Source organism: Siniperca chuatsi, linkage group LG1 (assembly GCF_020085105.1).
Source record: "Siniperca chuatsi isolate FFG_IHB_CAS linkage group LG1, ASM2008510v1, whole genome shotgun sequence".
Lineage (NCBI taxonomy): Eukaryota > Metazoa > Chordata > Actinopteri > Centrarchiformes > Sinipercidae > Siniperca > Siniperca chuatsi.
In genome coordinates, this window is record NC_058042.1 from 7,875,696 (window position 1) to 7,903,124 (window position 27,429).

Consider the following 27,429-nt stretch of genomic DNA (forward strand, 5'->3'; position numbering starts at 1 on the left):
CAAATAAACTGAAGCAAGTATAAAATTCTCGATGTTTTGCATGTAAAATTATGAAAATATATTCTTAATATAAATGTGATGCAAGAACTATTGATTCTTTGTTGGTTTCAATTCAAACAATCTGTATCTAATGAATGATTATCGTATTATGCGTCATCAATCGACCGTCTTTGCCCGGTCACAGTCTGAACAGCTCGGATGACAGTTGGCAGTCTTGTAGTCTGATCCGACCTGAGCTTAACTGTGTGTGTGTGTTTGATTTGAGTGTGTGTGTGTGTGTGTTTCTGCTCACCGGTCTGAGCCAGCAGGGGAGTGCTGGGCAGGGCAGGCGACTCGTATGATGGATGACTAGTGGCTGGGATCGCAGGTACGGCAAAGCTCTTGAGTGGGTGGGCGTGGGCGTGCGGGTGGGCCGAGCGGTGGGGGGGCAGGTTGCTGGAGTAGCTGGGCTCCTCCTCTGTTGTGGTGGAGCCGTGGTAGCTGCCCTCAGGGTCGGCCATGATTTCTGAGGGGCAGGAGACCTGGGAGGAGGTGGTGGCTGGAGGGAGGGGCTCCGAACTGGGGGTATTCCTCACCGACTCTGTAGAGGGGGCAGAGGGGGGTTAAGCCCTATCTAGAGCCAGTGTTTGTTACTCACTGGACCTTTAGGTAATTTTTTAAGCAAAAATGCCAAAATTCCTTAGTTTCAGCTTCTCAAATGTGAATTTTTGCAAGTTTTCTTTGTATTCTTTGATAGTAAATTGAATATATTTGAGTTTTGGACAAAACAAGCTATTTAAATACGTCCACTTGGGCTCTAGGAAATTGGGATGGGCATTTTTCGCTTTTTTTGGACATTATATATACACCAAACAATTGACTGAAAAAATAATCAGCAGATTACTCGATAATAAAATAATCATTAGTAGCAGCCCTACATTGCACATATATATTCTGTCTCTCTGGTCCATTGAACTAACTTAGCAGAAATCATCATCACTGTTACTCATTCCTCAATTTACACTGATGGCACTTAGGACTCGCCATAATATTCCCTGGGAAACACGGATCAGTAGCCATACTGTTAGAAAGGTGAAATGTAGTTTTCACCACAGTTTTTGTTTTTATGCAGGGGTCAACCATTCTCAACCATTTGTCGTGATTCTTTCAAATCTGCACAGTGAGGTTATTTTTATTGTCAGTGATAATAAATAATGTCAAAAGTATTGACAAATATATATAAAAAATAAATAAAAAATGGGATACTTTGTGTAATAAGTATCCAAAAATTGTATTATATTATGATGATATAAAATGTATATTATTTATATAAAATTTAAATATCAAGCAAATCTTAACATTTATGAAACTGCAGCCAGGAAACTGTAGTATTGTTACTTTCTGTTTACTTTATAAACTACAAAATGATTACGCAACAATTAAAACAATAATCTATATGAACAATCAACAGTTGAGCCCTCAACATGCACTGTAACTCAACAACTCGACTGCAAAAAGTTTAAAATCATTGGCATGTCTGACTGCATTCCTGGTGGTAAAGTTCAGTTTATTCTGGCAAAAGTTGAGGTGAGTAGAAGAGAGCATTAAAAAACAATTTCAGAAGGGAGGGAGGTCAGAGACGAATGGTTAGTAACACTTTGGAAAACTAAAATATGAAGATAGCAAGATGGCAGCTGCATGTGAATGTATGAAAAATCAATGAATGAATATGAGCAGGTCTGACTGCCCTGTCCTCCTCTGTCCTTCTCCTGCTGTCCAGCAGGTGGCAGTGTCTCACCTGTAGAGTCCACCCTGTCTAGATGGGAGAGGGGGGTGGCGCAGGCATGCAGACGTGGGTGCCCGCTGCCCTGGTGGTACAGATAGCTGCGTGTCGGCGACGCCAGGCTGCCCATGTGATAATGGTGGTGATGGTTATCAAGGGAATGGATGGGGTGAGCACTAATCACAGCTGTGAATGGAAATGGACATGGATACACACACACACACACACAAACAGGACGGGATGTTTAACCAGCTGTAATGATGAAGGATGTGGAAGTATTGCTGGTGAGATACACACATGCAGTTTTCTGTAATAAACACACTTAAATATTCTCTTAGAAAGGAAGAAATTCAGAAAATAAAACAATAAAAATGAAAATTTTGTGGGAAGAATGAAATGGACTTAAACAAACAATATCATGAGTTATATTTAGAAATTGGTAATTTGTTAAAAAGTCTTTGTGCTCTAATTTCAAAATTAATAAGTTAATAATTTTCCAAATCGACTGCTCACTATCTGTAAATTATAACAAACACACACACACACACACACACACACATACACACACACACTTACGCTGAGGTGGCTGTGCGTCAAAAGGCATCATCATTTTAGGCCTCATCCCTCGTCGGCCTGCTAGTGTAGACATGCTGTCCTCTGATTCGTGGCCTAAAAGGTATGGTGGAAACCAGCTAATCAGAACGAGCTGCTACTCTACTGTTTTTTTTTGTGTGTGAATGATCCATCTGTAGACCTCAGGATCCTTAATCAATTTGATATCACTGGGTTTTGATTGCATTTCCAAATGTCACACACTGCATTCTTTTGTTATGAACTAATTATATTTAGTGGATTTACTGCACTTGCAGAAAGTTTTAGTATTGGCAGCGTGTGCTTACAGCACTGCGATCATGACAAGTAATGGGAATTATGTATGAAGAGCATGAAATGTTTTGCATGATAATCACAGAAAAAACAACAGCAAACACACGTGTTGACTTGTGAAACAAAAACACCACCAAATTCTCCAAGACTCCGCCAGCCATGCTCCTGGAAGCAAACCTGAGGGTATTAGCACATTTGGTGTTTTCTTAGTCAAGCTCCTAAAATGTACTTTCACGTCTCCCAGCCAAACTCAAGACGTTTGCCTAGTGTTATTATGCATGTAAGCTCATGTAGCGGGGGTGACATTTCACTTTGATCTCTTTCCCATAACATAAAATTTTAAGTCTTCCCCCTTGGGCAAGACTGACCACGGTAGGAGTTGCGCCGCTGCTGCAGGTGGGGATTGTTGTCCAGGCTGCTGTCAGCTGGCGTGATGTCCTGCGAGGTGCGGGGGATGGGAGTTTCAGTCATGACTGGGTTGGGGTCTGGCGACTTGTCCATGGGTTTGAGTTCCAGCCTCTCGTGGTGAATCCAAAGATCAGGTGGCTTCAGGTCTTTGGAGTTTCCCTTGTATTTGTGAGAGCCGTTTGAGGACTTCGAGGCAGCCCGCTTTCTGCAGGAGAGAGAACAGAGATAATGGTGAAAGACTGATCTCATTTATAGAGAGAAGGTGGGACACAGGAGGGAGCTGAGCTTTAGGGTTGGTAAGAACAGAGTTAAAAGATAAATATATATATATTTTTAAAAGGAGCGTGAAGAGTTGAGGAACAAAAAGAGGACAAGAAAGGTAAAAGTGTGACTGAGATTTTTACTTTTTCTGGTGGGACGTGGTGCGCCGTGTGCACAGGAAGGCCCCTACCACCACCACGATGATGGTGAAGGCTCCCACTGAGATGATGATGACAATGACCAGGATGTGATTTTCACTGTTGCCTCCCACCCCTGATTTACCTCGAGAGGAGAAAGACTGGATTAGACTGGATGCATTTATAAATACCTCTTTAAAGACAACGGTGAGTCACTAACAGGGGAACATGGCACATCTAACTACAACAAAAATATGGACCCAAAAATCCAGTTCAAATGGCAGATTTCAAAATGCGCTGTCAGAGAAAAGGGACGTCTCTTTTAAAGTCCAACTTTCTGGACACAATCAGATCATAATTTTAGTTGCTATAGTGTCTGACTGATAGCATGATATCTGAACAGGGTGGGAGGAAAATCTTACCAACTGCAGTCCCAGGGTCCTGTGGATGATGGTTTCCTGGAGGTCCCGGCTTCGGTGGAAGATTTGAAGCTGTATCAAAATGGAAAATATACGTTCTACTGAAACTCTCCTCACATGTTTTTATTGCAGCTTCTACTGCAACGTTTATGCCTCTGTCAAACCTTCATGAGATACATAATACTACAAGCACAAACTGATTTTGCCAGTCATGCAGCCCAAGTTTTCACCAGCCCAGAAGATGGAAATCTTTAGAAAAAGAGACACACAAGTTGCAGAGTAAGCAGTGAAAAATAAAGTGTGGAGGGGGAGTTTACCTTGGTCATTAGCCATTTTGTCAGAGGACTCAGCTTAACAGGCCAAAGGAGAGCAGGGAGGGAGAGACAATAAAAAGCAAAAAACAGGTTAGCTGAAAAGAGCAGCAAGGGAGACAGAAATAGAGCGAGAGATGAGGATTGTGAGGAGAAGGAAAGGGACAAAACTAGAAGAATGAGAAATAGTGAGAAAACCAAACAGCAGCAGAGTACTGCAGACACAGCCAAGCTGACATTAAGCATCTAAATGAAAAATTAGAAACATTTCCCAAAAATAGTACAATAAAACACATATTGATTTTAAGTAAAATATTTTACTAAACATCCCATGGGTAAAGATTTCCTTAAAAATGATGCAGCCTTGTCAAAATATTCAAATAAAAACAAAATAAGGTGCATGCAGCACCACCAAACAACCTAAAATGGCTTTTTTACATTTAGTGCAAATTTTCTGACCAGACTTCGCAGTAATTCAGTCATCCCCAACCAATCAAGAAGGCTTGGGTAACATCCCCTTCTCAGTTCCCAGGAGACTTTCTCACAGCATCTTCATCAGGACAATTTGGCTGCATTAACTGATTCTTTTGGACACTTGAGGGCAGAATAACTTCACAACAAAGTAACAAATCCACAGCCTTTACACATTATCATCTAAGGCCAGGTTCAGACCAACTTCAGCTTTCCATGAAAAAATGCAGTCCTCTCATTCATTTGAATGGAGCCATTCCGGCAACATAGCGGGTGTGCTCTGTCAAAACAACGCAGGGCCGTTTGGCAAATAAGTTGAACCAGGCTCAACTTTTGCCGCAAATCAACATCACTGTAACGTGAAGCTTGTATTTCTACTGTTTACCTCACAATCATCTTGTTAAAAAATAAAATAGTTGCCGCCATGCTATCTTTCCAGCTTTAAAATCGTTGTGTAGTGTTTTGGCGGCTGATAAACCTTTAAATGCATTTATCAGTTACTCCAACTAGACGTCCTGGATTACATGTCATTGTCTCACCGGTAACTTAAACAACATCCCCCCACCCCACCAATGCAGCCCCCCTGGGTTATTTTAATGTAGTGCTGTTTTCGGTCTGTATGCTCGATAACGAAGCTGCTGTGGCATGTATGATGTTGTTTTAGAAAACAGTTGCCTATTTACACATCCAGCAGACATGGAGCAAAATTAGCATTCATTTGGAGTCGTGTTTGTGGCGACCTGACTGAGAATGTAAATCCAATATTCATTCTCTCTCCTAGTTCTTTGGAGTTCCACCAACTCCTGAGAAAAATATATGACTCTAGAAGTGGAAGGTGAGATTATAACGTATGAAATCATACTTGAACAGGCAAACAGGTGAATGCAATTTTATTGTACCACTGGTTCTTATCATGTTCCCATCTTTTCTTGTTTTTCAAACTTACTCTTCGGAGTGCGGAAATGTACGGCCTCAGACATGGGGCCCATGCCCTTGGAGTTTCGGGCCTGGATCTTGAAGTAGTAGGTGGTGTCCAGCGTCAGCTCCTGGATCTGGTGGGTCAGGCGGTTCCCCACCACTGGTTCAATAACCCAGTCGTGGACCTCAGCATTTACATCTGTGCTGTAGTAGATTATATAGCCTACAACAGGAAAGGTCAGAAAGAGAGATAAATCCGTTTTAATTTAGTGGCTTTAATGCTGTGCAAAATAAGATCAACTACAATGTTTTTATGCTACTTGGCTTTATTCTTCCAAGTCAAACTGCACAATCAGAGTCATGTATCACACTCTTTATTGGATTTCTATAATTCACTGCAATAAATCTCCTTTTAGTAAAAACATTTCAGCCTGAGTGCAGTGATCAGATGGAGACTCCTCTGACCACTACTGCATAAAAAGTCTGAAAAGTGCATAGACAATACGTTTTATTTGGACATTTTACATATGTAATCATTTTGTGTAGATTCTCCAAATTCTCCAAATAAAGGTGATTTCATTAGTCAATGTTAAGTGGGAGTTGTTACAAAGAGGTCTAAATGGTTAAAATTAAAGAAAACAAATCAGAAATCAGACTTTTTTCAGTCCAGAAACACCAGATTTTTTAGATACAGGTATATACAGTATAGTAGGTTGTACTGGAGTCTAGATTTATCTGTCTGACCACAAAATGTGTAACACACAAGGGAGACTTTGAGACTCACCAGTGATCTTTCCATTGGCCTCAGAGGGAGGCTGCCAGTTGACAATTATGGTGCGAGGTTTGTTCTCTTTGCTCACCACGGTCACGTCTTTTGGGGAGGAGCTGGGAACTGTGGGGGGGTTGAGACAGGACATTTGTCGTGTTATTGAGAGTTCAGATAAAAGGTCAAAATGGCACACGTTTTGTATAATTAATAAATTAATTATAAATTCAACAACATGGTGCACTCACTAGTAACTTTTACTACAAGATATGAGTAAATGGTGTGTATGTGTAGCTTAGCATATAAGCATTTTTTGTGCGTATGTGATTTTTGTGTTGTGTATATCTTGTAAGTGCTCCTACTGCCCTCATAATTGATGACCTAAAGTTTATTACTTGTTTATACATGTGTGTGTGAACGTGTTTATGACCACGTTGATACCATTCACTTGCACACTTCTGAAACAAACCCCTGGCTGGGCAGAAATGAAAACTGGCTGTTCTCCTCTCTATAATAAAAACAACAAAAAGTTCCACTTCTTGTTAAAAAGTGCAATAAATCTCAATCCAATAATGCATATAAAGAAGCAATTTCAAGAAAATTAGTTTTTGTTTTTAATATCTGATTTATTGTCAGGCAACTTTTGGCTCAGCAATTACAACTTACAATGAAGTATGGGCTCTGAGACTTTCCAGCTTGCAAATTTATAGCATCTTCAGTATTAGGCACACAGCACTGCAGGAATCTGCAGAAATACTCAGGGGAGTGTATATTTTCAATACAGAACAGCCGATGTATTTAAAGGACTATATGTTGCTATGGTGACAGCACTATGAGTAATTTTAACACTGATCCAGCTGACTTAGGGGAGACCGTAATCATTTACTATCATCCCTCAGATATTGTGCCAAGCAAAAGGCAACATGAAGTTGTGACCACCCAAGTTTAACAGTAATGGAATAATTAACCAAAACCAAATGTATTTTGTTCTGTAAGGCTGAACACATAAAAGAGTCAGGTCTTGGTTTGTGACTTTATTGCTCCTCAGGCAGAGACACCAGGCCAAGGGTCTGCAAATCAATTGTTATTATGATTACTATTATCATTATTCAATGATTTCGTCCAATTGTGTATTTTGTTAGTTCAACTTATTCTTAGTGGACAGGAGAACAGTGCTGATATTCCGCAATCACCATATTTGCTGCAGGTTGCCTCAATTTAACACCTCAATTAAATACCTGTCTTATTATTTGGATCATATTATACTGTGCAGTGACAGCTTGACTTTCCCCAGGTGTGTCCTCTCCTTCCATTTGGGCCGCAAAAAGTGAAATGTTACTCCCAGCCAGCCAGGGGCTCGTTACACTGGACATGTTGTTGTTTATGTCTTTGTGATTATGTACATTTTGTGTGTTTCTGAGCAATTATTTATGTGTGTGTGCTCCTACTGGTCTCAAAGGTGGTGCCCTGTGCAGTCATGCTCCAAGTGCTGGTGCGGCGCCCTTTGGTCACCATGACGGAGAACTCGTACAGTGTGTTGGGCTTCAGACCCGTCACCATGTGGTTCAGGCTAGTGGTGTTGGCCATCTGGGGAGAGATAGGCACACACACACACACACACACACACACACACACACAGCAAACAAGAATTCAGTTTGTTTGATGGCAGATTACATTCACTGAACACTGATGAAGTCTTCAGGGAGTCGAAAGTATTTTGTCAGTCATGAGAATAAACAAATGTAATCATTTTTAACACACTAAAGATTATTTTTACCATCAGTTAGTCTGCTGAATATTTTCTTGATTAATATTTTAGTCTATAAAATGGCAGAAATTGTGAAAAATAGCCATAGCATTTTCCTAAAGCTCAAATCTTCAAACATCTTGTTTTCTCTGACTAACACTCCAAAACCTAAACATACTGAGTTTATTATCAGATAAAAATAAAAGCAAATCCTTATAAGTGAGAAGCTGGAACAAGTGAATATTACCATTTATTTTTCTCTCAATCGACTAATCATTTCAGCTCTAAACACAATCACTAGCCTGAATGTTATGCAGAGTTTAGGATATATTACACACACTGACCACTGAGTGGAACCAGAACCTTTTACATTGTGTGATGCTCAATCATGTTTGGTGTGAAATATAGTGCCACACAACAAATGCAGCCATTATGAATAAACTGTAAAACCAAATGCAGCAGATTATAATAATGAAAACCATAATGGTTACACAAAATGCAACACACCAGGGGTACAAACTATAAATTGGTTAGAAGATTTAAAAATAATGAGTTATGTAACCATTTATCTTGATCTTTGCTGGCCTGAACTGGCAGGAGAGAAAGAAGGCACAGCTTAAGCTTGCTGGGGGTTGTAGCAGCGAGTCAGGTTCGCCAGTCTCTAACAGCCCTATCTATAACGTTGCGTGCTATGACAAAGGTGCAGTTCTCCTGTGGGGGCTGTCAAACAGAGGGCAGTGGGATAGGAAAAGAAAACACTCTGTCCTTTAGAAACATGGTGCCAGTTTGAGAGCAGTCGTCTCTTCAATAATGTACAAGCTTGTCTGGCTAGACTCGCTGTAAGGGAAGAGAGGACATGAGGAAGAGCAGCATTAAGTTGAAGGCATCACTAATGGTTAGACTGGTCTCAAGTACAGCTATACTTGCATGCACACAGGATGTACAAAATGTAGAGGAATCCACACTCCACTGATAACAAACACCAGAAAAGACCTCTTTAGTATACCTGTTAATATATTGAATTTGGTTAATGGGACAGAAACATAATGAGCCCGTGGAAGTCTTTAATTAATGTCACAGTGTGAGAATCAAACCAATTTGAGCATCCACTCATGGCAGCAAGACTTGACGCTGTGTGTGTGTCTTCTGAGTTGGCTGTATGGAGAATGCATTGTCAGATCTACACCCTCTTTTTCTAGTTCTCAATTTATCTTGTCCTTGTTGAATAATTTATCAGTAAACGCAGGCCTTTATCTGTGCTCTGCTCGGTCACAGATTTGCACACATGCATACAACCATGAACACACACACACACACACACACACCTACTGTGATCCAGTATTCTGAGATAAGTAATCATCATAATTGAGCTGCAGGTCAAGAATCAGAAGCTGAATATCAAACACCTTGTTTCAGGCTCGGCTCACTGAAAATATTTTAACTCTGTTTAATACATTACACTCATGCGCATGGCTTCACACTATATGCGCTTTGCATCTGTGTGACACTGATCCCAGCAAATCAATGTAATATTCCAGTGCTGCAATGAATCATTTCACTGACCATGAACTCAACAGAAATGAATCGACTACTAAGCAGTTTTATCATAATTTAACTCATAAAGCAAAAATGTGCTCATTTCAACTTCTCAAATCTAAGAATTTTGTGCTTTTTTTATTTGATATCTTTGTAAGTTGAATACTTTTTAGTTTGGTTGGACTTTTGGCCAAAACAAGCATTTTGAAGACCTTATATAATAGCAATATTAAACTTCTATTCCTTAAATTTTTCATGAAATCAAACTCCATTTTTAATACTATTTATGGCCGTGATTTTTTCTGCAATAGCCATTCAATGTATTTACATTCAGCAGTTATCAAATTGCCTAACTACGCACGAGGGATTCACAGGAAATGATGCATGTATGTAATCCAGCGGCACTGTTGAAATTATATTGTGGTTGGTCATGGCATGATGGAAAAAGGCCAATTATTGACTGACTTGCTTTTATTGGACAGTCGGTAGTGAAGAGCTATACAGGAAACAAGGGGAAAGAGAGGGAAATGACGCGCAACACAGGTCCTTGGCTGAAATCGAACCGTGGACGTTGCCACAGATGTCGCCAAATCAACCAGGACGGAAATCTTAGGGATTATAATTTTAATAGATAATGAAAATAATCCTTAGTTGCAGCCCTACTTCTGTAAAAGAAGCTTTAACATAATAGTGAGGTGTTTATAGTTTAATTAAACCAATATTTCTACAGATACAGATAGCGAATGAGCTGAGGCAGCCGCTGAGTTGTACAGTCAGGAATGCAGAGCATAGCTAATTTTATTCAAGCTGTTAACTGGTTGAAGTATTTGATTAGGTTAAGTTAAGACTTGACCCTGTGAACCATTTCTTAATCAACCAAAAACAATGTTGAGAGGAAGACTGATGCACTAAATTTTGAGGAAGAAGCAGAGTTCAGAGTGACTGCTTCTCTTTATAGTGCTTTGAATGTTGGCTGAAAATAGATTATTGCTCAGTTACAAACATCAGCATTATGCTGCCACTGTGCTTGGGAGCTGCTGTGGGAATATTTTATTATAGATTATTGAATGACATTACTTTATATTTTCAGCACATCAATACATCTCTCTAGGAAGCGTTGGCCTGAAGTGATGCACAAAGTCCCACTGCACTTTAATACACAGAAATAGTACTGTATTAAATGTAGGCATATCACCAAAGTTTGATCAAAGTGAAATGATCCGAGTTGTACTTAACTGAATTACACCAAGCGGTAAATAAATTACTTGAACTTAAAAGTGCTGAGTTTTTAAAACAAAAAAAGGAGAGTGAGTTTAAAAATTAAACTTCTTTTCTTGGAGAAATCATCCTCAATTAAATTAACAGTAAGGATTTCAGAACAAGGCCTTTTGAATCAAATCATTTTAAGAAATCTACTTCCTGAATAAAACACATATAATCAGGAAGTGAGTGTCGAACAAGAATCTCTTACCTTCACTTTAGTGTTGGCAGGGATGTTGGTCTTCCAGCGCACAGTGTAGAAGCGGTTATCTGTGATCTTTTGGTTCTTGGGCAGCGAGTTGTCAGCCCAGGTCACCTTGATGGTGTCGTGACTCAGCACAGAGGCTTGAACACCCACGGGTGGCATCATGGGAGAGGGGTCTGGTACTGGGGTGTATGGAGCATGGAAGAGTTCGTACAGGTCAACATCGGGGTCTATGGGATCTGCACGTCAGGCAGTAAACACCCACATGCATGCACACAAATTAAAATGACCAAAATTAAAACAAAGAGAAGCGTGGCGTGGTGGATCAGACAGTGGAGTCAAAACAGGATGCAGGAAGGAATAAACAGGAGAAAATAAGGTTAATGAATTAAAATGAAGGACAACGACGAGGGAAGAAAAAGATAATGTAAGTGCAACAAGGATGGGATTGGGAAGGGTGAAGAGAAAGAGAGAGAAGATTCTATTAGAAAAACAGACACTGACCTCTACAATAGGACGAATATACAGACTTGGTTGCTATATAGAAGCTACTGTATAGTATGTGGTGTTCTACCAGTAGCTACTGTGGCATTATGGAGAGAGAGGAAGAAATACTCTATTCATAAGAAAAGATTACAGTAAATGGAAAACTAGAGTGTAAGCAGATACCCACAATCCTACAGCCAACTTTTCAAACTTGCACATTAAAGTGTTGACCCATTCTTTTCAGAGAGGCAATATTGAAATGTGTTTAGAAATGTTTACATCGTGGAGCTTTTCACAACATTTTAATGCAAAGTGGATAAGCAGAAGGACACTGAATGCACTGGAACATTTCCCTCTTTGCAGAGTAGCGTCGACAAGGTGCATTATGTCCTTGAAAACTGTAGAAAGAATATTGAGGCTTTAAGTAACAGTGCCTGCAGGCAGAGAAGAAAAGAGGGTCACGGACAAGTGATGACCAATGCAGCTTCTGTTCTGAGGCGTTCTGTGAAAAGCTTTAGGTGAAAGCTTGGTCTCGCCCACTTTCCACAGTCCTTGAATCAGTACTAGATAATGACTGACGTGCATCACTCCTATCATGAGAATACAAACATAATAATGTTCTAACAGAATTACAGTCTTAATCCTGTCTAGTTACTAACCTATCTGGTTTGGTTTATAATGACTCCATTTGATTGCTTAGCATGTTATGTATTGTGTGCTTCTGTGTTGCGTGATTTAATTAGTACCTAACAATGTAGCATAATGGAGTCCTGTAAGACATCTTTACTAACATTAATATTCTATTGCTGCGCATGTTTGTAAACTAATTAAATACCCATTAAATGTTATTCTTATATTCTTTATATTCTTTTTAGGGTGACTATATAACATCTGATGAATACATAGTATTATTATCAGTACTCACGTCTTGATTCTAGTCATAGCAAAACACTGTTAGATGTCAATACAGATCAAATCTTCTATCTCAGTATGTGTCATTATATATTGTGATACCAATATACTGTATATCGTGATATAGTAATTTTTTGGACATTTTATTGAGAAACTGTTTATATTTAAAATAACCAGATGAAAATGTCTGTTTTTGGCTAATGCAGTAAAAACGATACCTGAAAAATCAACATAGTTAATCACATTAATGTAAAATTCCAAAAATAATAATAATACCGTCCTGTTTGCTGATTTGACATTACCTGCAATGCTACAACAAGCAGAGATAGTAAAGGGAAAGCTACCTCAGTAGAAATAGACTAAGAATCTCTGATGGTTGGCTAATTTCTATTGGATCACTGTATATATCATGATATCTATTATCTATCTATTCAGCAAATAAGTACTAAATTCAATTTTGAAATTTTGTGGTATTCGCCTTTAAGGGCCACATACAAAGTGCAGTCCAGCACTTGAATAAGATAAAATGGTATTTAGTGTGTTGCGTAACGACAACCTGTTGTTTAATTATCTGTTTATGAAACTGAGGCAGTGTGTATATGTGCTTCCACGAAGAACACTTGAGTGTGTTTGTGTGTAAGGTGCCTGCCCATTACACCCCATAAAGCCCAGTTAGTATGTATGTGTGTATATGAGAGGGAAAGAGGGGCTCAAAAAAACAGCCTCTGGCCAGCATACTGAAGGATAAACGCTTCAAGATGGCCTTCTGCCCACTAGTTTCTCTTCTCTCTTTGGTTTAGTTGAGATGGAAGAAAAAAGCTTTGGTCATTCACCCGCGATGACACTCCTCCTCGACCACTTGTTGGTCCTCTCCTCTCCGCCTCGCTCCATTTGACACCTCTTTGTGCAGAGCTGCCCTTATTATATTCCCAAGACTGAGTCAGAGAGTGTGTGCGTGTGTGTGTATGATGAAGATCCAAGCATTCATGTGGTTGTGGAGAGGCAATGAGGTTTTTGGAGTGGCATGCAAACTGCATTTCTTTACCCAGCTTGGAAGAATACAGTCTCCAGTGTTTACAAGTAGAATACACTGCAGGAAAGAGGCTGACTTGCCCTTGTGACATTTTTATTTTTTTACAGATGGGATGCAATCCCTCATTTCCTGCTTTTCAGTTAAGACGTCATATTATTATAACATATTCAACCTAGCACTCTCTCAGCCTAAGTTCACAAAGTTTTTCCTCAGTTTTTTTTTTCCAAAAGTAAAAGTACTATGTAGGTCAGCTCGTCTTTTTAATCCCGACTTGAACAAACTGGCAGGAACGGAACGCGCCCCAGAGGATTCAGCAGCAGACGATGGTGGTGGGCTTTGGTTCTGCTTTGAGAGGAAACGTTTGGATCTGACGAAGGGTTGCCAAAGCCACCACAGGGGGTCTGCCTGTGTGCAGCGTTGTGTTTGTGTGTGTGTGTGAGGATGTAAGGAAGAGAGAGTTTCATAGTCAGAAGTGTACAGTATGACAGTGTGCGGGTGTGTGAGCACACTCAGACTGCCACCCCCCCTCGAAGCATGTTGACGTGCTCATGTCATCCAGCATCCCACCCCTCTTGAGCTCGTCGGTGCAATAGTGCTGCGGCAGAGACAAACTGGGGTGATCAAGGCTGAGCGGGGAGGTGGGAGGCTGGATCGGAGAGGAGGCGGGTGCACCCCACATTCTGGGACACCCCAGGGAGCATGGGCTGGTTGTCTTCTGACACTGTCACATAAACTGTGTGTACTCAGCTAACATGCAGTCTAACTGGCAGTGTTTCACAATTTAAGATCATTTGTTAAGCACACTGCGTTGAGACTTGAGTTCTACTTCTAATTGTTAACATGGTTGTGATCTGAGGCTTAAAGAATTATGGATTGTCTGGCGGGCAGCCAAACTGGATTGTCCTTATTCTTTGGCTGATGCAACAAAGTTGTTCCATTGTAATGAACGCAGAAATGCAAAGATAACTATATCACAGGCGACAGTACAGTCCGACTGATACTGGATTTTTTCTTTCAATTGACGTTAATAATATAACGTTATTTCAGTCGATATTTGTTTTTTTTAACACAAATACTTAAGATTCTATGGGAATCTTATCCCCTGAAATCTAAAGACAACATTTGAGGGTTTTGAACATTTGATTAAAAAGAGACTGTAAGTGTACAGGGGGGCCATTAGGAAGAGAGTTAATTAAAGCAGTGAGACACCCTGATGACCCGTTATCTCTTTGGTAATTTGGAGTCCAGACACATTCTGCCTGATAATGATCTCAGGTTAGAGAGAGCGAAGATAAATGTCAGTCGAAGTCTTTTTTTTTTTTTTAGCTTAGTGACTATAGCTATACAGTGTGAGTATATCCCATAATACTGTATGTGTTTTCTTTAGTCTATGAGCTAAAGAGAACACTGTTAATGGGATTTAAGTTTCTACCACAGACTAACAGTATAAATGCAAACTATTACTTTGCAGTGTATCGAAATGTAAGAGACCAAATGTTTTTTCTGGTAAGCATGGAGCAGATTTATGTGTAGATTTAGATGTGTGTAGTTCGTACCTGACTGTGGTCTGGTGATGGCGCTCTCATACACAGGAATCCCCTCACCCACGTTATTGAAGGCTTTCAGTGTGATCACATAGTGGGAGCTGGGGTCTGAGAGAGAGGGACAGAGAGAGAGAGTGAAAGAGAGACGTTAAGACAGAGTGTAGTGAGAGAGACAGGAAGAGCGAGACAAATTGATGCAGCCATCTAATCAAGCCAAAACTCTCGAGACTCTCGACTCATAATTGCGATATTAGCCAGAATGAGTATTTGAATACAATCATTCCTCTTACTGTGATTGTAATGAAGGCTGCATATATAGATATTTTGCAACAATTCCTCCCCCAAATCTCTTCATTTCCTAAGATTATGTTTTAACTCTTAATCCACTTCTAGACCCTTTGATGAAGCTTTGATTACTGTAATATTATTGATGGTGATTAATTGTACAATTAATAAAAAAACAACGACAACAGCGTATGTAATGGATACAGCAGGACAAAATTGAATTTTGCTATGGAACAAAATCTGTGATTGTGTCTTGCTTTGCAACAGAGCAAGAGAGTAATAAGCATCACTGCTTATTACTGAAATAAGAACTATCACAACAGTGCTTTCTTAAGTTTTATTAAGAAATGGTTTAATCTAACCCCCCCAAAATTATGAAGTTAGTGTTTCTCAAAGTTCCATTTTCTCTAAGGTTGGACTGATCCTGTGCAGAAAATTGGCACTCAATGAAAAACATTTTAGTGAGGTAGAACTTCATGTTGATGTTTCATTTGCTTTAATGACAGCAAGTATTAAAATCACCTAAACAAGTTTGTTTTATTTAAACATTTTTGACCTTTAATTATTGTGTCCCCATTAGGCTTAATGTCTCATTAATTCTCTAAATACTCACTATGAGGTACAGATGAATTGCTTCTTATTGTTCATTTGTGTTTGTGTCTGTGTTTGCTCATTTGTGATTAAAATGTTGTGATTTTTTTTTTTTTCAAAGAATAGTTTCAGTGTCAGATATAGCACATTTATATTTTTAAGTAGGACAATCACTTGTGTTTTACATGCTGACATTTTGGGCAAAGACTCATTCAGACTCAGTCCCCATGGTCTCATCAATATCTGATGAGTGGTATTAGTGACAAATGATGTAAGATTCTTCAATGCAATTATGTAGGTGACAAATATCTGAGTGACCAAATCAATATATCAGTAAAAACAGAAGCACTGCAAACTGAAGGAAACAAAATGAACAACAAGGGAACAGTTTGTTCTTACCAAGGTTCTCGATAGTGTAGTAGCGCTGCTTGTAGTCCACTTTGATGGTCTGAGCATGGGGACTGCCGATGCCATAGCCGATGGTGTAACCGCGCACCACAATGTCCTGGTTCTCTGGCGGCGTCCAGCTCACCACAATGCTGTTGACCAGTGGCCGGACGTGGAGAGAGCTGGGCTGGTCTGGTACACGTGATTCTGGTGAGGGAAATGCAGGAAAACCTTTAATTCTTCAATTCCAGTGAGACAATCAGTTTATTAAATGCTAAAAAGATGAATCACTTAGCAGTAAAAAGACACACAAACTAAAAACCAACTGACTGGTTCTGGTTCAGTCTGTATGGATTGAGTAAAGCAGGTGTTTTTACCATCCAGGTCGCTCTCAAACGTCTCTGCTGTGGTCCACTCGGTGGCCGGTCCCGTGCCGTTCACAGTCATGGCCGACACCCGGAAGGCGTACTCTGTCCCACGCTCCAGAGCTGGACAGGCAACATAAACAGGTCAGATTCAAAGCCCGGGCATTTAGACTGAGCTGTGGCTGAAATGAATCTCAAGCAGCAATAAAAACTCTTTCAGTAAAACTTCTCTCCATTTCTAAAACCTGATTTTGTTTTATAATTTACTGGTGCTCTCCACTTGGCTGGTCAATTGGGGTTTAGAGTTGCAGACACAATAAATATTTTGAAAGCACAAATATCTTAAAACAGATGCCTGATACGTCTCTGCACAATTTAAGGAGAAAATCTATAAGCCTGCCCAGGGAAGGATCAAGTGAAGGTTTCTGTCGTGGAATTAAATTTCTTTCCCACTCAATATCATGGAAATGATTGAAATTTATTTTTCACCTTTGATTAATATGTTTTGGTGTGTAAAAATGTATTTGCCGTTAAGAAGTGTTAAGTGTGTGTGATATCAGCTAGCACAAGTATAACACTAAGGGGCTAAAAAGAGTAGGAAAAAAAAAAACTTTTGGAGTCTGGATTCGTTCATATTTTAAAGCTATGTCTCCTTCAGAAAGAGCCGTTTCACCGCTGGGTGCCGGCTTTGGTATTCAGAAAAGATGGGAACGCCTGCTGACAAATGATGTGTTGCTGTATTAATTTGCTGTAAAAATTTTCATCATCGTCATATTGTCCCATTTGCACGCTACATGCTAATCCTGTAGTCTTTTCTCTCTGTACCCACTATTCTGGGCCACCCTTGGGGGTAGCTTCTGAACACTGCCTAACTATCCGTGCCTCCAAGGCTACAACATCTCCTTCTAAACGCTTTTGAACCAACAAACATCCCTCTGTTTCACCCCCCAGAATGTTCTAAAAAATCTACTTTTAAGTGTATATTCTCTTTGATGCAGCACACAGCGGGAGGCCAGGCCACTTGAAAGTTGCTGAGACAACATCTAATATTAATCACCATTGCTGTGTCTCTCTAGTGATATTGTGCATATTTTGGTGGTAGCAGCGGGTAACGCCAGGGTACAGTAAGACATGTAACTCCATCTAAAAGTATTTCGATAAAATTGACTAAATAAACAAGCTCGCAGCCAGACTGACTCCAAACAACAACTCCACGTCTTCAGTCTCACAATCAAGATTTTAAATATTGCAGCATGTCAGACACAGCTGACAGTATCTAATATACATCCAGCAGAGATAAAATGATGATAGCATAAAAATTTGAATGTAGTAATCTATCAAAAGCATCAAAAGAGAACATTAGGATTTGGTAGTCCCTAAGAACAAAAAAAAAGTTTTCTTCTGGATCCACCATTTTAAAATTATGTTCAACAATCGATCGATCATGTATCATAGAAGAGTTGGAGACTGTCTATGGACTTAAATATAATACTGCTGTAGACAAGCTGTGTTTTGAGTCAAGGGCCCTGTTCACACTTAGCATCAAAACACACCCTCAGTGATCCAAGTGGACAGCTCTAAACACGAGTGTGAACACACCCCAAGACATATTGAGGGCACAGTGGGAGTTCGAGTGCATCTCAAATATATTTTAATGCCAGGTGTGAACTGATGTCCATCTCTGTTAGATCTAGATACAATCTGGAACTGGGTCTATAGCTCCTCTCCACCTACATATACAGTATAGTACAGTACACACCCACTTGCAGGGAATCGTTGGGGAGTCTTTCTGAGAAACTGCACAGTAAGACAACAAAACTGATAGAATTGAGTCTACCAAAAAGCTAAATAATAGTCAGAAGTGTACAGTATGACAGTGTGTGGGTAATAATAAGTCTTTGTCACAAAATTAGTCATGAAATAAAGTGAACATCTGAGGGGGGCTCTACCCCTGCTGGAGGTAGAGTTTTATTGTTGACCTAACTGCTGAGTCAGTGCCCATTACCGTCGATGAGCTTGTAAAGCTGGGTGCCTCCAGTGGTCTCGGCTGCTTCACTCCTCCGGGATCCTTTCCGGTATCGGATCTTGTAGCCGGTGATCTCCCCATTCTGGCCGTTGAGGGGTGGGGGCTGCCACCGAAGCATGATGCTCTGAGGGGGGGAAAAATGAGGTTAGATGAAACAAAAACCTACGTTTAGCACATGTGGGACTGTCGGCTTTTGGGCCTGCAGCTGTAAAGGTGACCTCATGGTTTAGCAGGTAGCATCACACCTTCCCACAGACCTTGGCATAGGAGTTTGTGTTAACGTAACTCTGCAGGTTTACTGTTCTGTTCACCAGAAACAAAATCTCACCTGCTCCTCCCCTCCTCCTGACAGTGGTGCAAATGGGAGGGCCCAGCAAAAACAAACTGAGCCCCCTCTGAGCATGGGTGAAGCAGTGCAGATTGACGCATTAGGAAGAAATAAACACATGAATAATAGAAGGAGATGTCCTGATGAGTGTGGTGTGCACGTGTGGGCGTCAGGGTAACCCTTCAGAGACACTGAGGCAGAAAGATGAATGCAGGACTTTAGCTGGTGGGCCCACGCAGCACTGTTGTGGGATTCATGCATCTGAGTTTTTGTGTGTGTTTAAAGAGATAGGTGGGGGGTAGCGCAGCGTGGGAGAAGAGTTAATTAACGCTTCCCCACTGTCACACTGATGCACAAAAGCCTGAATACATGTAGAGAGCACACACGCTCCTCCCCAGCCGAGTCAAGGGAATTGCACAAATTAAATTTGCGTTAAGTGTGTTCAATTATTCCATTTTTCTTATTACACTATCGGTCCCGACTTGTTATGCGTGTTCCTTTTCTCCCTTCTTCTCCCTAATCATGAAAACCTGTTTAATTGACTTTTGAAAATCACCGGGGAAGGTGAGATGGCAGATGCCAAAAGGAAAAAAAAGGGTGCTAAATAAGATCACATAAACATGATTTTCAGGTTGCCTTGCAGGTAAAATATGTGATGTTCTGCTTGACAAGGCCCAAAGAGGAGACTGAATATGAAATGCATGTTAAATAGTTTTTTTCCCCCAGTTCCATTTGGCTGGGCGTATCAAACAACTAATTGCATAAATGCTTTGTATCTATATACTTGTACCCAAATTATTGACTTAATGACTGTTTATATTCAGAATTAAACACAGTGACAAAAAAGAAAAGAATTAGATGACTAATTTCGATAATGTTTAGGAATAAAGGATGCCAGATGTTTGTTTCACAGTTTTAAATTGGTTTGTCTGCGTTTAATTGGGGAGGGACAGCTGGATGTACACTATCCATTCAAAAAACAATTCTGCTACAATTTCTATCCTTGTCTCCTCTTTATTTTACTCTTAACATTAGCATGAGAGTGTTTTATCTCCACAAATCTCAGCTGAGTATCCCTCAGCATGGGTGGCCAGTTCTCACTCAAGCTGGGAGTGTGTGATAGGATTGTCTAACAGTTTTTTTCTAGTTTGCTTTGACAGTTCTCTCTCACTCTGGCTCTGCATCGCCCAGCAAAGGGCTAAAAGCCCTGGCTGCTGCTTTTGTAGTCAATGCAAGCAGCCTGAGGTTTTTTTGTATCTCCTTCTCTTTGTTGCTTTCTGTTTGCTCTTGCTGTCTCATATGTCATGAGTAAGAAACATCTTTTATCAAATTTAATCCATCACTCGGGTGGAAATATACATTCAACAGGCCTACAGCTCTCTGTTTGAAGATCAAATGGCTAAAGAGACAGGCAGCCGAGGCCAGTTTCCTGTTTTAATCAGGAGCCTGTTGTGAAGCCTGCAGCCACCTCAGCTGCCTTATCTAATCAAGAGTGCCATGCAACAACTACAGTATGTTTAACTGAAATAAATCTCATTTAACACTAAAACTAAAAAACAGTGTGAGACACCAGGAGTTCTCGCCTGGGCTGTGAGAAATTTGATCCAGTTATCTCTAATCCAAAGAGAAATTCAATCTAGATAAAAGAAATATTACATTCAAACACTTAAATCTATTATGAACTTATTCTATGTATCCTGTCACCTAAAAAACATGCTAACCAACCAGGTGAAATGGCTGTTACCAGGGTAGCTTTGCACATAGTATCCCAATAAGCATTGATTTGGCAATTTATAGGTCAAAAGACATCTATGTTAACTGGTTAATTTGGTTGAAAAATCAAAAAAAAAAAAAAAAAAAAAAAAAAGAATTAGTGTTTCAATGTGAAGCAGAACCTAAATACATGTTGAAATATGGCAATTTAAACACTGTTGAAATAACATGTCTACTTTTGATCAGTAGATCAGCAAATCACTCCTTCCTCAAATACTTTGACCATTATCTAAACTCCCTAAGTATTATTTTTAGTGTGCCTAGATCTCCCAGGCTAATACTTTTTCGTATCCATTTAGATTTGAGCTGCAGGCTTCTTTTCCAGATACTGTACAGATGGGAGTGATACAGAGTATAAAACCTTCTGACAGGCGAGTCTCCTGCCGATGAGAGGATCGATGAGGGTTCACATACCCTCTTAACCAGCTGGGGCTACAGGCCTCTGACGCAGCTAATCACACAAACAATGGTGTTCTGGTCTGCAGGCTATGTATTTGTTCAACTGTGTCTGTGTGTAAGTGAGAGTGTGTTTGTGGATTTGGTGAAGTGGCTACATATACTGTGTACCAAACAGTCAAGCTACAAGGCAGTTTAGGTGCATTTGTCATTTGTATGTTGCATCTGAGAAAGTGTGTGCAACAAATCTGAAAGCTTTTAAGTTCCCAATAAGACAACAGAAAAATCGAGACCAGTTACAGGTCCAGTTCAGTCAAGGCAACTCATCTTACCTTTGAGTTCTGGACCTCCAGAGTGAGGTTTTGAGGAGGGGCACTTGGTACTGGGAAACAAAAGAAAACAGATAATTTATTTTCTTCACTGTAAAACAAAACAGAACACAAAAATATATTTTACTGTAGAGCTGAAACGATTAGCTGATTATTCGATTAATTGATCAATAGAAAAATAATTGGCAACTACTTTTTTTAAAGGGATTATTCAAGCAAAAATGCCAGCCATTCCCTCATTCCAGTGCATTTGCTGCTTTTCTTTGCCTTATGTGATAGTAAACTGAATATTTTAGGTTTTGGAGTTTTGATCTGCGAAAACAAGCAATGTGATATCATCACCTTGGGCTCTGGGAAATTGTGATTTTTCACATTTTTCTCACATTTTATAAACCAAACAATTAAGAAAATAATTGGCTGATTAATCACAAAAGTTAGTCACAGCTCCAACCTACTGCAAAGTAACAGTCTGTGTCTTGCCAGATGAATATTTACAGCATACTGTAGATAACTCTATTTTACATACATCCAGAAACATTTTACACACATACAGTGATGTTAAAATTAATTAGGGAATGTCATAAACTAAAAGCAGCCTTTGTAGATTTTCTCTTTATCAATCAACTGACCGTCAGACAGGGTGCGAACTACGATGTCCTCAGTGGAGACACCTGGACCGTGCTTGTTGTTGGCCACCACACGGAAACTGTACTCTGTGTTCTTCCTCAGCCCAGTCATGGTGTAGGACTGACTGTCTATGTCAACGTCCTGAAAGAGAAGGAGGGAAGAGAAACATAATTTGCAAGTCAGTTTCTTTGAAATCTAAAACAGAGTTGTGTGACTACAAATACCTATTAAGGTTTTCAACTCGAAGCAAAATATATCTTCTTTTCTTTTCATCTGAACAGGACAATTAGTGAATGTGCTCACTGACAATTCAATATGTAAAGATACGATGAAAATAGAACAAATGATGTAAAACTTATATGAAAAAGGAAAATGTTATATTCTTGAAAAGATTACCAGAAAAAGAAGACAACACATACATTCATTTGAGCATTTCACTACTGACAGCATGTTGATAAGTGCAGAAATACTACTGTTTTAGCATGTAATTTTAGCATTTAAGTTTGATACTGGCGTAACATGTTGTAAAGAAGACAGTTCCAATAGATTAACAACATAAGCAATCTCTCAAATATGGCAAAGCTACAAAATGTCATGCCATAATTTCATCACACTAACATTTCTGTTTGTAATTCTGTGTAAAAATGTCCTTATCCACTGAGACACAAATTATGCTTTCTGTGATTACGACTTTTTGCTTTACAAATTGGGCACGCTGGCACATGCCCAATTACTTCAAACCAATTTGCATTCAGCTCTTTGCTTGTGACATTTTGAGTAAAAAGCGGAGACTTCGTGGAAATCTAATCTTGCTTGCAGAGCAGTCCAATCACAAACTCTGAACTTGGAATCAGATGATCGCCTATGACCACATCACCCTTGAAGATGCATCATAGGTTGTCCCTGACTTCCCCCTGTCCTTTAATATTTCACGTCCTTTCAGCACTGTCTTTCTAACTTCATCTTTGTGCTGTCCCTTTCCTTCACCTCTTCTTTCTTTCTTTTCATCCCTCTCGTCATCTCTCGCCTTTTTCACCACATCTCTGGCTCTCTTCTCCAGGGAGCTGAGGCATCATTACTCAGTGCACTGGCTGACGTTTCATCCATTATCATATTAAAGGCTTTTTAATGCCTCACTGGCTTGCACACTGCTACTGCTGGGGCTGACTCAATATCTAACCAGCTATATTCCACTCTTGTGACAGAGTTAGACCTGCAGAGAAGAACTGGGTGAATCATATCTTTTTTTTTTGTGAGAGAAATGTGGCCAGAAAGTTGTACAAAGAGTCTTTTGGCAAATGATTAGGAACTCCTTACCTCATCACAATTCACATTAAACTATGCAGTCATATTCTTTTTACGGTATCTAATGAACCCTGCAAAATCACGCGTCAGCTACAAACAGTACTTCTCCTCTTACAAGGCAAAGTGTAAGTAGTGAGACAACAACATACGCTGCATGTTTCTGTCCAACTTTTAAATTTATTCCAAGTGAATTAAAAAATATGTCTTCAATAAAATGAAGGCAAAACACACAAGGTAACATTGCAATGCAGGAAATATTACATATGTTTGATGGCTGAGTCAGTATCATTTTTAATCTATTCTTGTAAAAATTTTTACATGAATCTGAAAGCATATCCAGATTTTACTCAATTTATCTGTTTATTTCATTTCTGGATAATTCATTTTTATTTTCATCTAGCTTAATGTTTTTTTACGTCAAGCTTTTTGTTTTATGAATCTGTTGTTCTGTGTGAAGCACTTTGTATGGTGGTCTACAATTAAAGATAAAAAATGAAGATAAATTCAAAGTGACATCATATTGCCTACATTTGGTGAGCTCTATGAGGGTGTGTGTACCTGTTCGTTGCCAACGCTTTTGTCTGTGTAGTACAACTTGTAGGTGAGGATCTCTCCGTTGCCAGTGAGGGGTTTGTCCCAGCTCAGAGAGACAGAGGATGGCGTGTTCGACACCGCCTGCAGGTTAGGAGCAGGGCCCGGCACTTGGACTGGTGAAAAAAATTAAGCAGGGGAACAGAAATTAGAAAACCATCAAATCTGACTATTTTGTTCTCTTATCTTGAACCTTCCCCACTTTTTATGCATTTTGATACATCTGGAAGAAAGGAACTCATTATCAACAACATCCAGCTATTGCTGCCAAAAACACATTCTTGGCTACTTCAAAGCCACATCAGACCAATCAGACCAATCTGTCCCCCCTGGACTGGGCTTTCAGCCATGTTGATTTTCTTGTTATTCCCATGACAAAACAAACTGAAGGTGTGCCTCAACAAAAACATCAATGTGCATCTTGCATTCCACCAATATCTGCCTCCAGCTTATATTCAGTGTGGTTGACAGTTCATTTTATTGCATCTGGTTAGTCAAGATAAGGGGCAGGATGTATTACAATGTGTCTCTATATCAACTTGATACTGTGGTCGTCAGGCAGCTCTATTTTTTTGTAAGATGAATAGAGAAAGGCTGAAATGTCCATCTTGAATGTTTAACAATGTGGTATAATATCTTAAATTAAATGCTCACACGAATATAAGTAGTCTACCTTTAACTTTGGCACTGTGTTCATTTTGGAGTGAAGAATAATTCTTTTAAACTTTAAATAAGATCTGACAGCTTATAAAAACTTAACAAATGAGAACACAAACATAAACGTATACATTTATATGTTTATGTGAACTTGACGGATAATACTACTTCTACACTGTTCATCTGATTCAAATGTAAACACACTTAAATTAAAGCTGACAATCAGCACTTTAACCTCTAATTAAATATTTCATTTCATATCCAGTGTGCTGGAAGACAGAGCTAACATAACAAAATATGTATCACTGCCCAAATAATTTGTGACTTGTCTCTGTACTGTGGCACATTTGATTTAAAATTAAACAATGACTGGCTGTCAGACACAGATATATGTCTGTAATGTATATGTCTTGTAGTTCTAGCTGCAGGTGTTCCTGACAGAAGAGAGAAGCTCCTATTTGTCAGTGTACACGGATGTTAGAGGTATGGGTTTGTGTGTGTGTGTGTGTGTGTGTGTGTATACAAGTGTATTAAGCCAGTCTCTGAGGAGAGGTGATACGGGCCAGCGTTGTGTGCACATGTCTGGCACTCAAACGTAGGTCAACAGTTTAAGCTCCAATTCATAGTATGTTCTTACACTAACACACACGACAGAGATATACTGCACAGGTACAGCCTGCCCTCACTGCTATCCCCAAGGGAGGTTAGGCGCCTGCTGGCAGGCATTAAGGTGTAGTGTGTGTGTCGATCCGACCGCCCTCCAACCAAGGACACAGGTAGAGAAACGGTGGCTGACCTACATAGTGACAGTGACTGAGCTGTAGCTGAGCCTGGAGGTGAGGGACGTCCACCCTGACAGTGTGCTGGGAAATCCCCTTCACAGCACTCTCAAATATGGGTGAAACTGAGTGATTTGGAGAAGCAGCAATGGGGAGGCTTACACACCCAAACACAAAGACAAAAGAAGAAGAGAACCCTTTACCCTCAATAATTCTTGTGTTCTCCAGTCAAAACATCCTAATGAGTTTCTGTACAGCATCTCTGTACAGACTGGATGAGGGAAATCTTTCAGAAAAAATCTGGAATACTAATTTCAGACATTCCTTACTCAGGTAGACATGGTTTAAAGCAACACACACAGAGAGCTTATAGTAAATGTTAGGGAGTAAACAACGAGTGGCTTTTAAGAAGACAACGCTGCATTTCTCTGGTCTGCTGTTGGGTGGTCTGCCATAACGCACAGCACCAAACAGCCTCCTCTGTGTGTGTGTGTGTGTGTGTGTGTGTGTGTGTGCGCGTGTGTGGAGGGAAGAGGGGGGTGTCTCTGTTTGAAGTAAGCGAATAATATTTGTTTGTGTGAATGTTTATTTGCACATTTGTGTGCTTCTTTTGAGTGCATCCTGTTTGCCAGTGTGAGCATGTTTCCAACAAACTGGCTGGAGTTCGCCTTTATGTTTATGTGTCCTGTTACTGAGCACATATAAATGAACGTTTGTGTGTGTGTGTGTGTCTTTACCTTCAGCCTGGGTGGCCACTTTGAGTGCTGCAGAGCTCTCTCCTTGGCCGTTGCTGTTGTGGGCCACAACCCTAAAGCGATATTTGGTATCTGGCATGAGGTTCTGGATAGTGACCTGCATCTCCCCTGGACGGCTGGTATTCACTACTCGCTCCCTGATGTGGACACACACGGACACACACAGCAGCAGCAGAACATTTTAAATCTGATTACATGCATTTGTTGTGTGTTACATTTTAAGTGTGTGAGAACATAATTGAAAGCTTTAGTGTACTATAAAAAGTGATGGGTACATAATGAACTAATGGATTCATTGATTGTATTCATCTTGCTTGCTACAGTTATCAGTTATACATACTTGTGTATTGTATAGTACTTATACTGTATCTTGATAACAGACATATGTGTGCGTATTTGCTGCTTTATGCTAGACGTGTTATTGTCATTATTGATAAATTTTTCAATTAACAGAAATAATTATTTAGTCTATAAAATGTCAGAAAATAGCATAAACACCCCTCAAATGTTCACAGAGCTCGGGGTGACATCTTGCTTAACACTAGAACCGCCAGGAGTCATTGTATATCTAAAATCACCAACGGGTAAAATGTACCTGCTATTCAACATTCAATCAACACTGATATAAAAGCAGCAAAACTTCACATTTGAGAAGCTGGAACCAGTTAATGGTTGCCATTTTTGCTTACTTCTGAAAATTACTTCAAGCTATTTTACAAGGAAAACATAAAAAGTAGCCAAAACGCTAAAAAGGAATTGTGGAAAATCCTCTCTTCTCTCTCTCTCTCCTCGCTTCCTAAATTTCCTTCTCAGTCAGTCTCAGTAAATCCTCTATACAAGAAGCTGGGGAAAATTTATCACAGGGCTACATGAAACAAGAATTACCACACCGTAGTTGTATGCCTCCGCCAACCAGTCAAGTTGCAGTTTACATCCATGTCTGTCCAGACTCATATATGTATTGAAGGAATTGAATAAAAGATATAAAGTGTATTTTTTGGCTCAATGAAAGTTGTCACTATACTGATGATACATATGTATGATTCCAGTGACTATACATTGTTGAACCAATTAATGAAGGATTATCATAGATGTTTTGCTACCCATGTACTTGATTACTTTGTAAAAATGGATTCTTATAGACTAAAGCTACACAAAATGTGGTGCTTTTATT

General features: G+C 39.7%; 1 protein-coding gene across 7 annotated transcripts in view; it reads right to left on the reverse strand.

The window, feature by feature from the left end:
- neo1a (neogenin 1a) overlaps nt 1-27,429 on the reverse strand; it is a 155,973-nt gene that overhangs the window by 3,141 nt on the left and 125,403 nt on the right. For 2 of the 7 annotated variants that reach the window (XM_044193438.1, XM_044193419.1), the window contains exons 9-27: nt 26,238-26,392; nt 24,032-24,180; nt 22,171-22,309; nt 21,545-21,594; nt 18,695-18,839; nt 16,702-16,812; nt 16,337-16,531; nt 15,074-15,169; nt 11,093-11,325; nt 7,787-7,925; nt 6,357-6,464; nt 5,601-5,795; nt 4,190-4,222; nt 3,876-3,944; nt 3,460-3,598; nt 3,016-3,260; nt 2,339-2,431; nt 1,778-1,948; nt 293-580 (exon numbers count right to left, since the gene is read on the reverse strand). In XM_044193438.1, coding sequence (XP_044049373.1) covers nt 293-580; nt 1,778-1,948; nt 2,339-2,431; nt 3,016-3,260; nt 3,460-3,598; nt 3,876-3,944; nt 4,190-4,222; nt 5,601-5,795; nt 6,357-6,464; nt 7,787-7,925; nt 11,093-11,325; nt 15,074-15,169; nt 16,337-16,531; nt 16,702-16,812; nt 18,695-18,839; nt 21,545-21,594; nt 22,171-22,309; nt 24,032-24,180; nt 26,238-26,392 — 2,753 coding nt within the window. The remainder of the gene's footprint in view (nt 1-292; nt 581-1,777; nt 1,949-2,338; nt 2,432-3,015; nt 3,261-3,459; nt 3,599-3,875; nt 3,945-4,189; nt 4,223-5,600; nt 5,796-6,356; nt 6,465-7,786; nt 7,926-11,092; nt 11,326-15,073; nt 15,170-16,336; nt 16,532-16,701; nt 16,813-18,694; nt 18,840-21,544; nt 21,595-22,170; nt 22,310-24,031; nt 24,181-26,237; nt 26,393-27,429) is intronic. The other 5 variants (XM_044193474.1, XM_044193466.1, XM_044193428.1 and 2 more) reach the window with 5 other exon arrangements.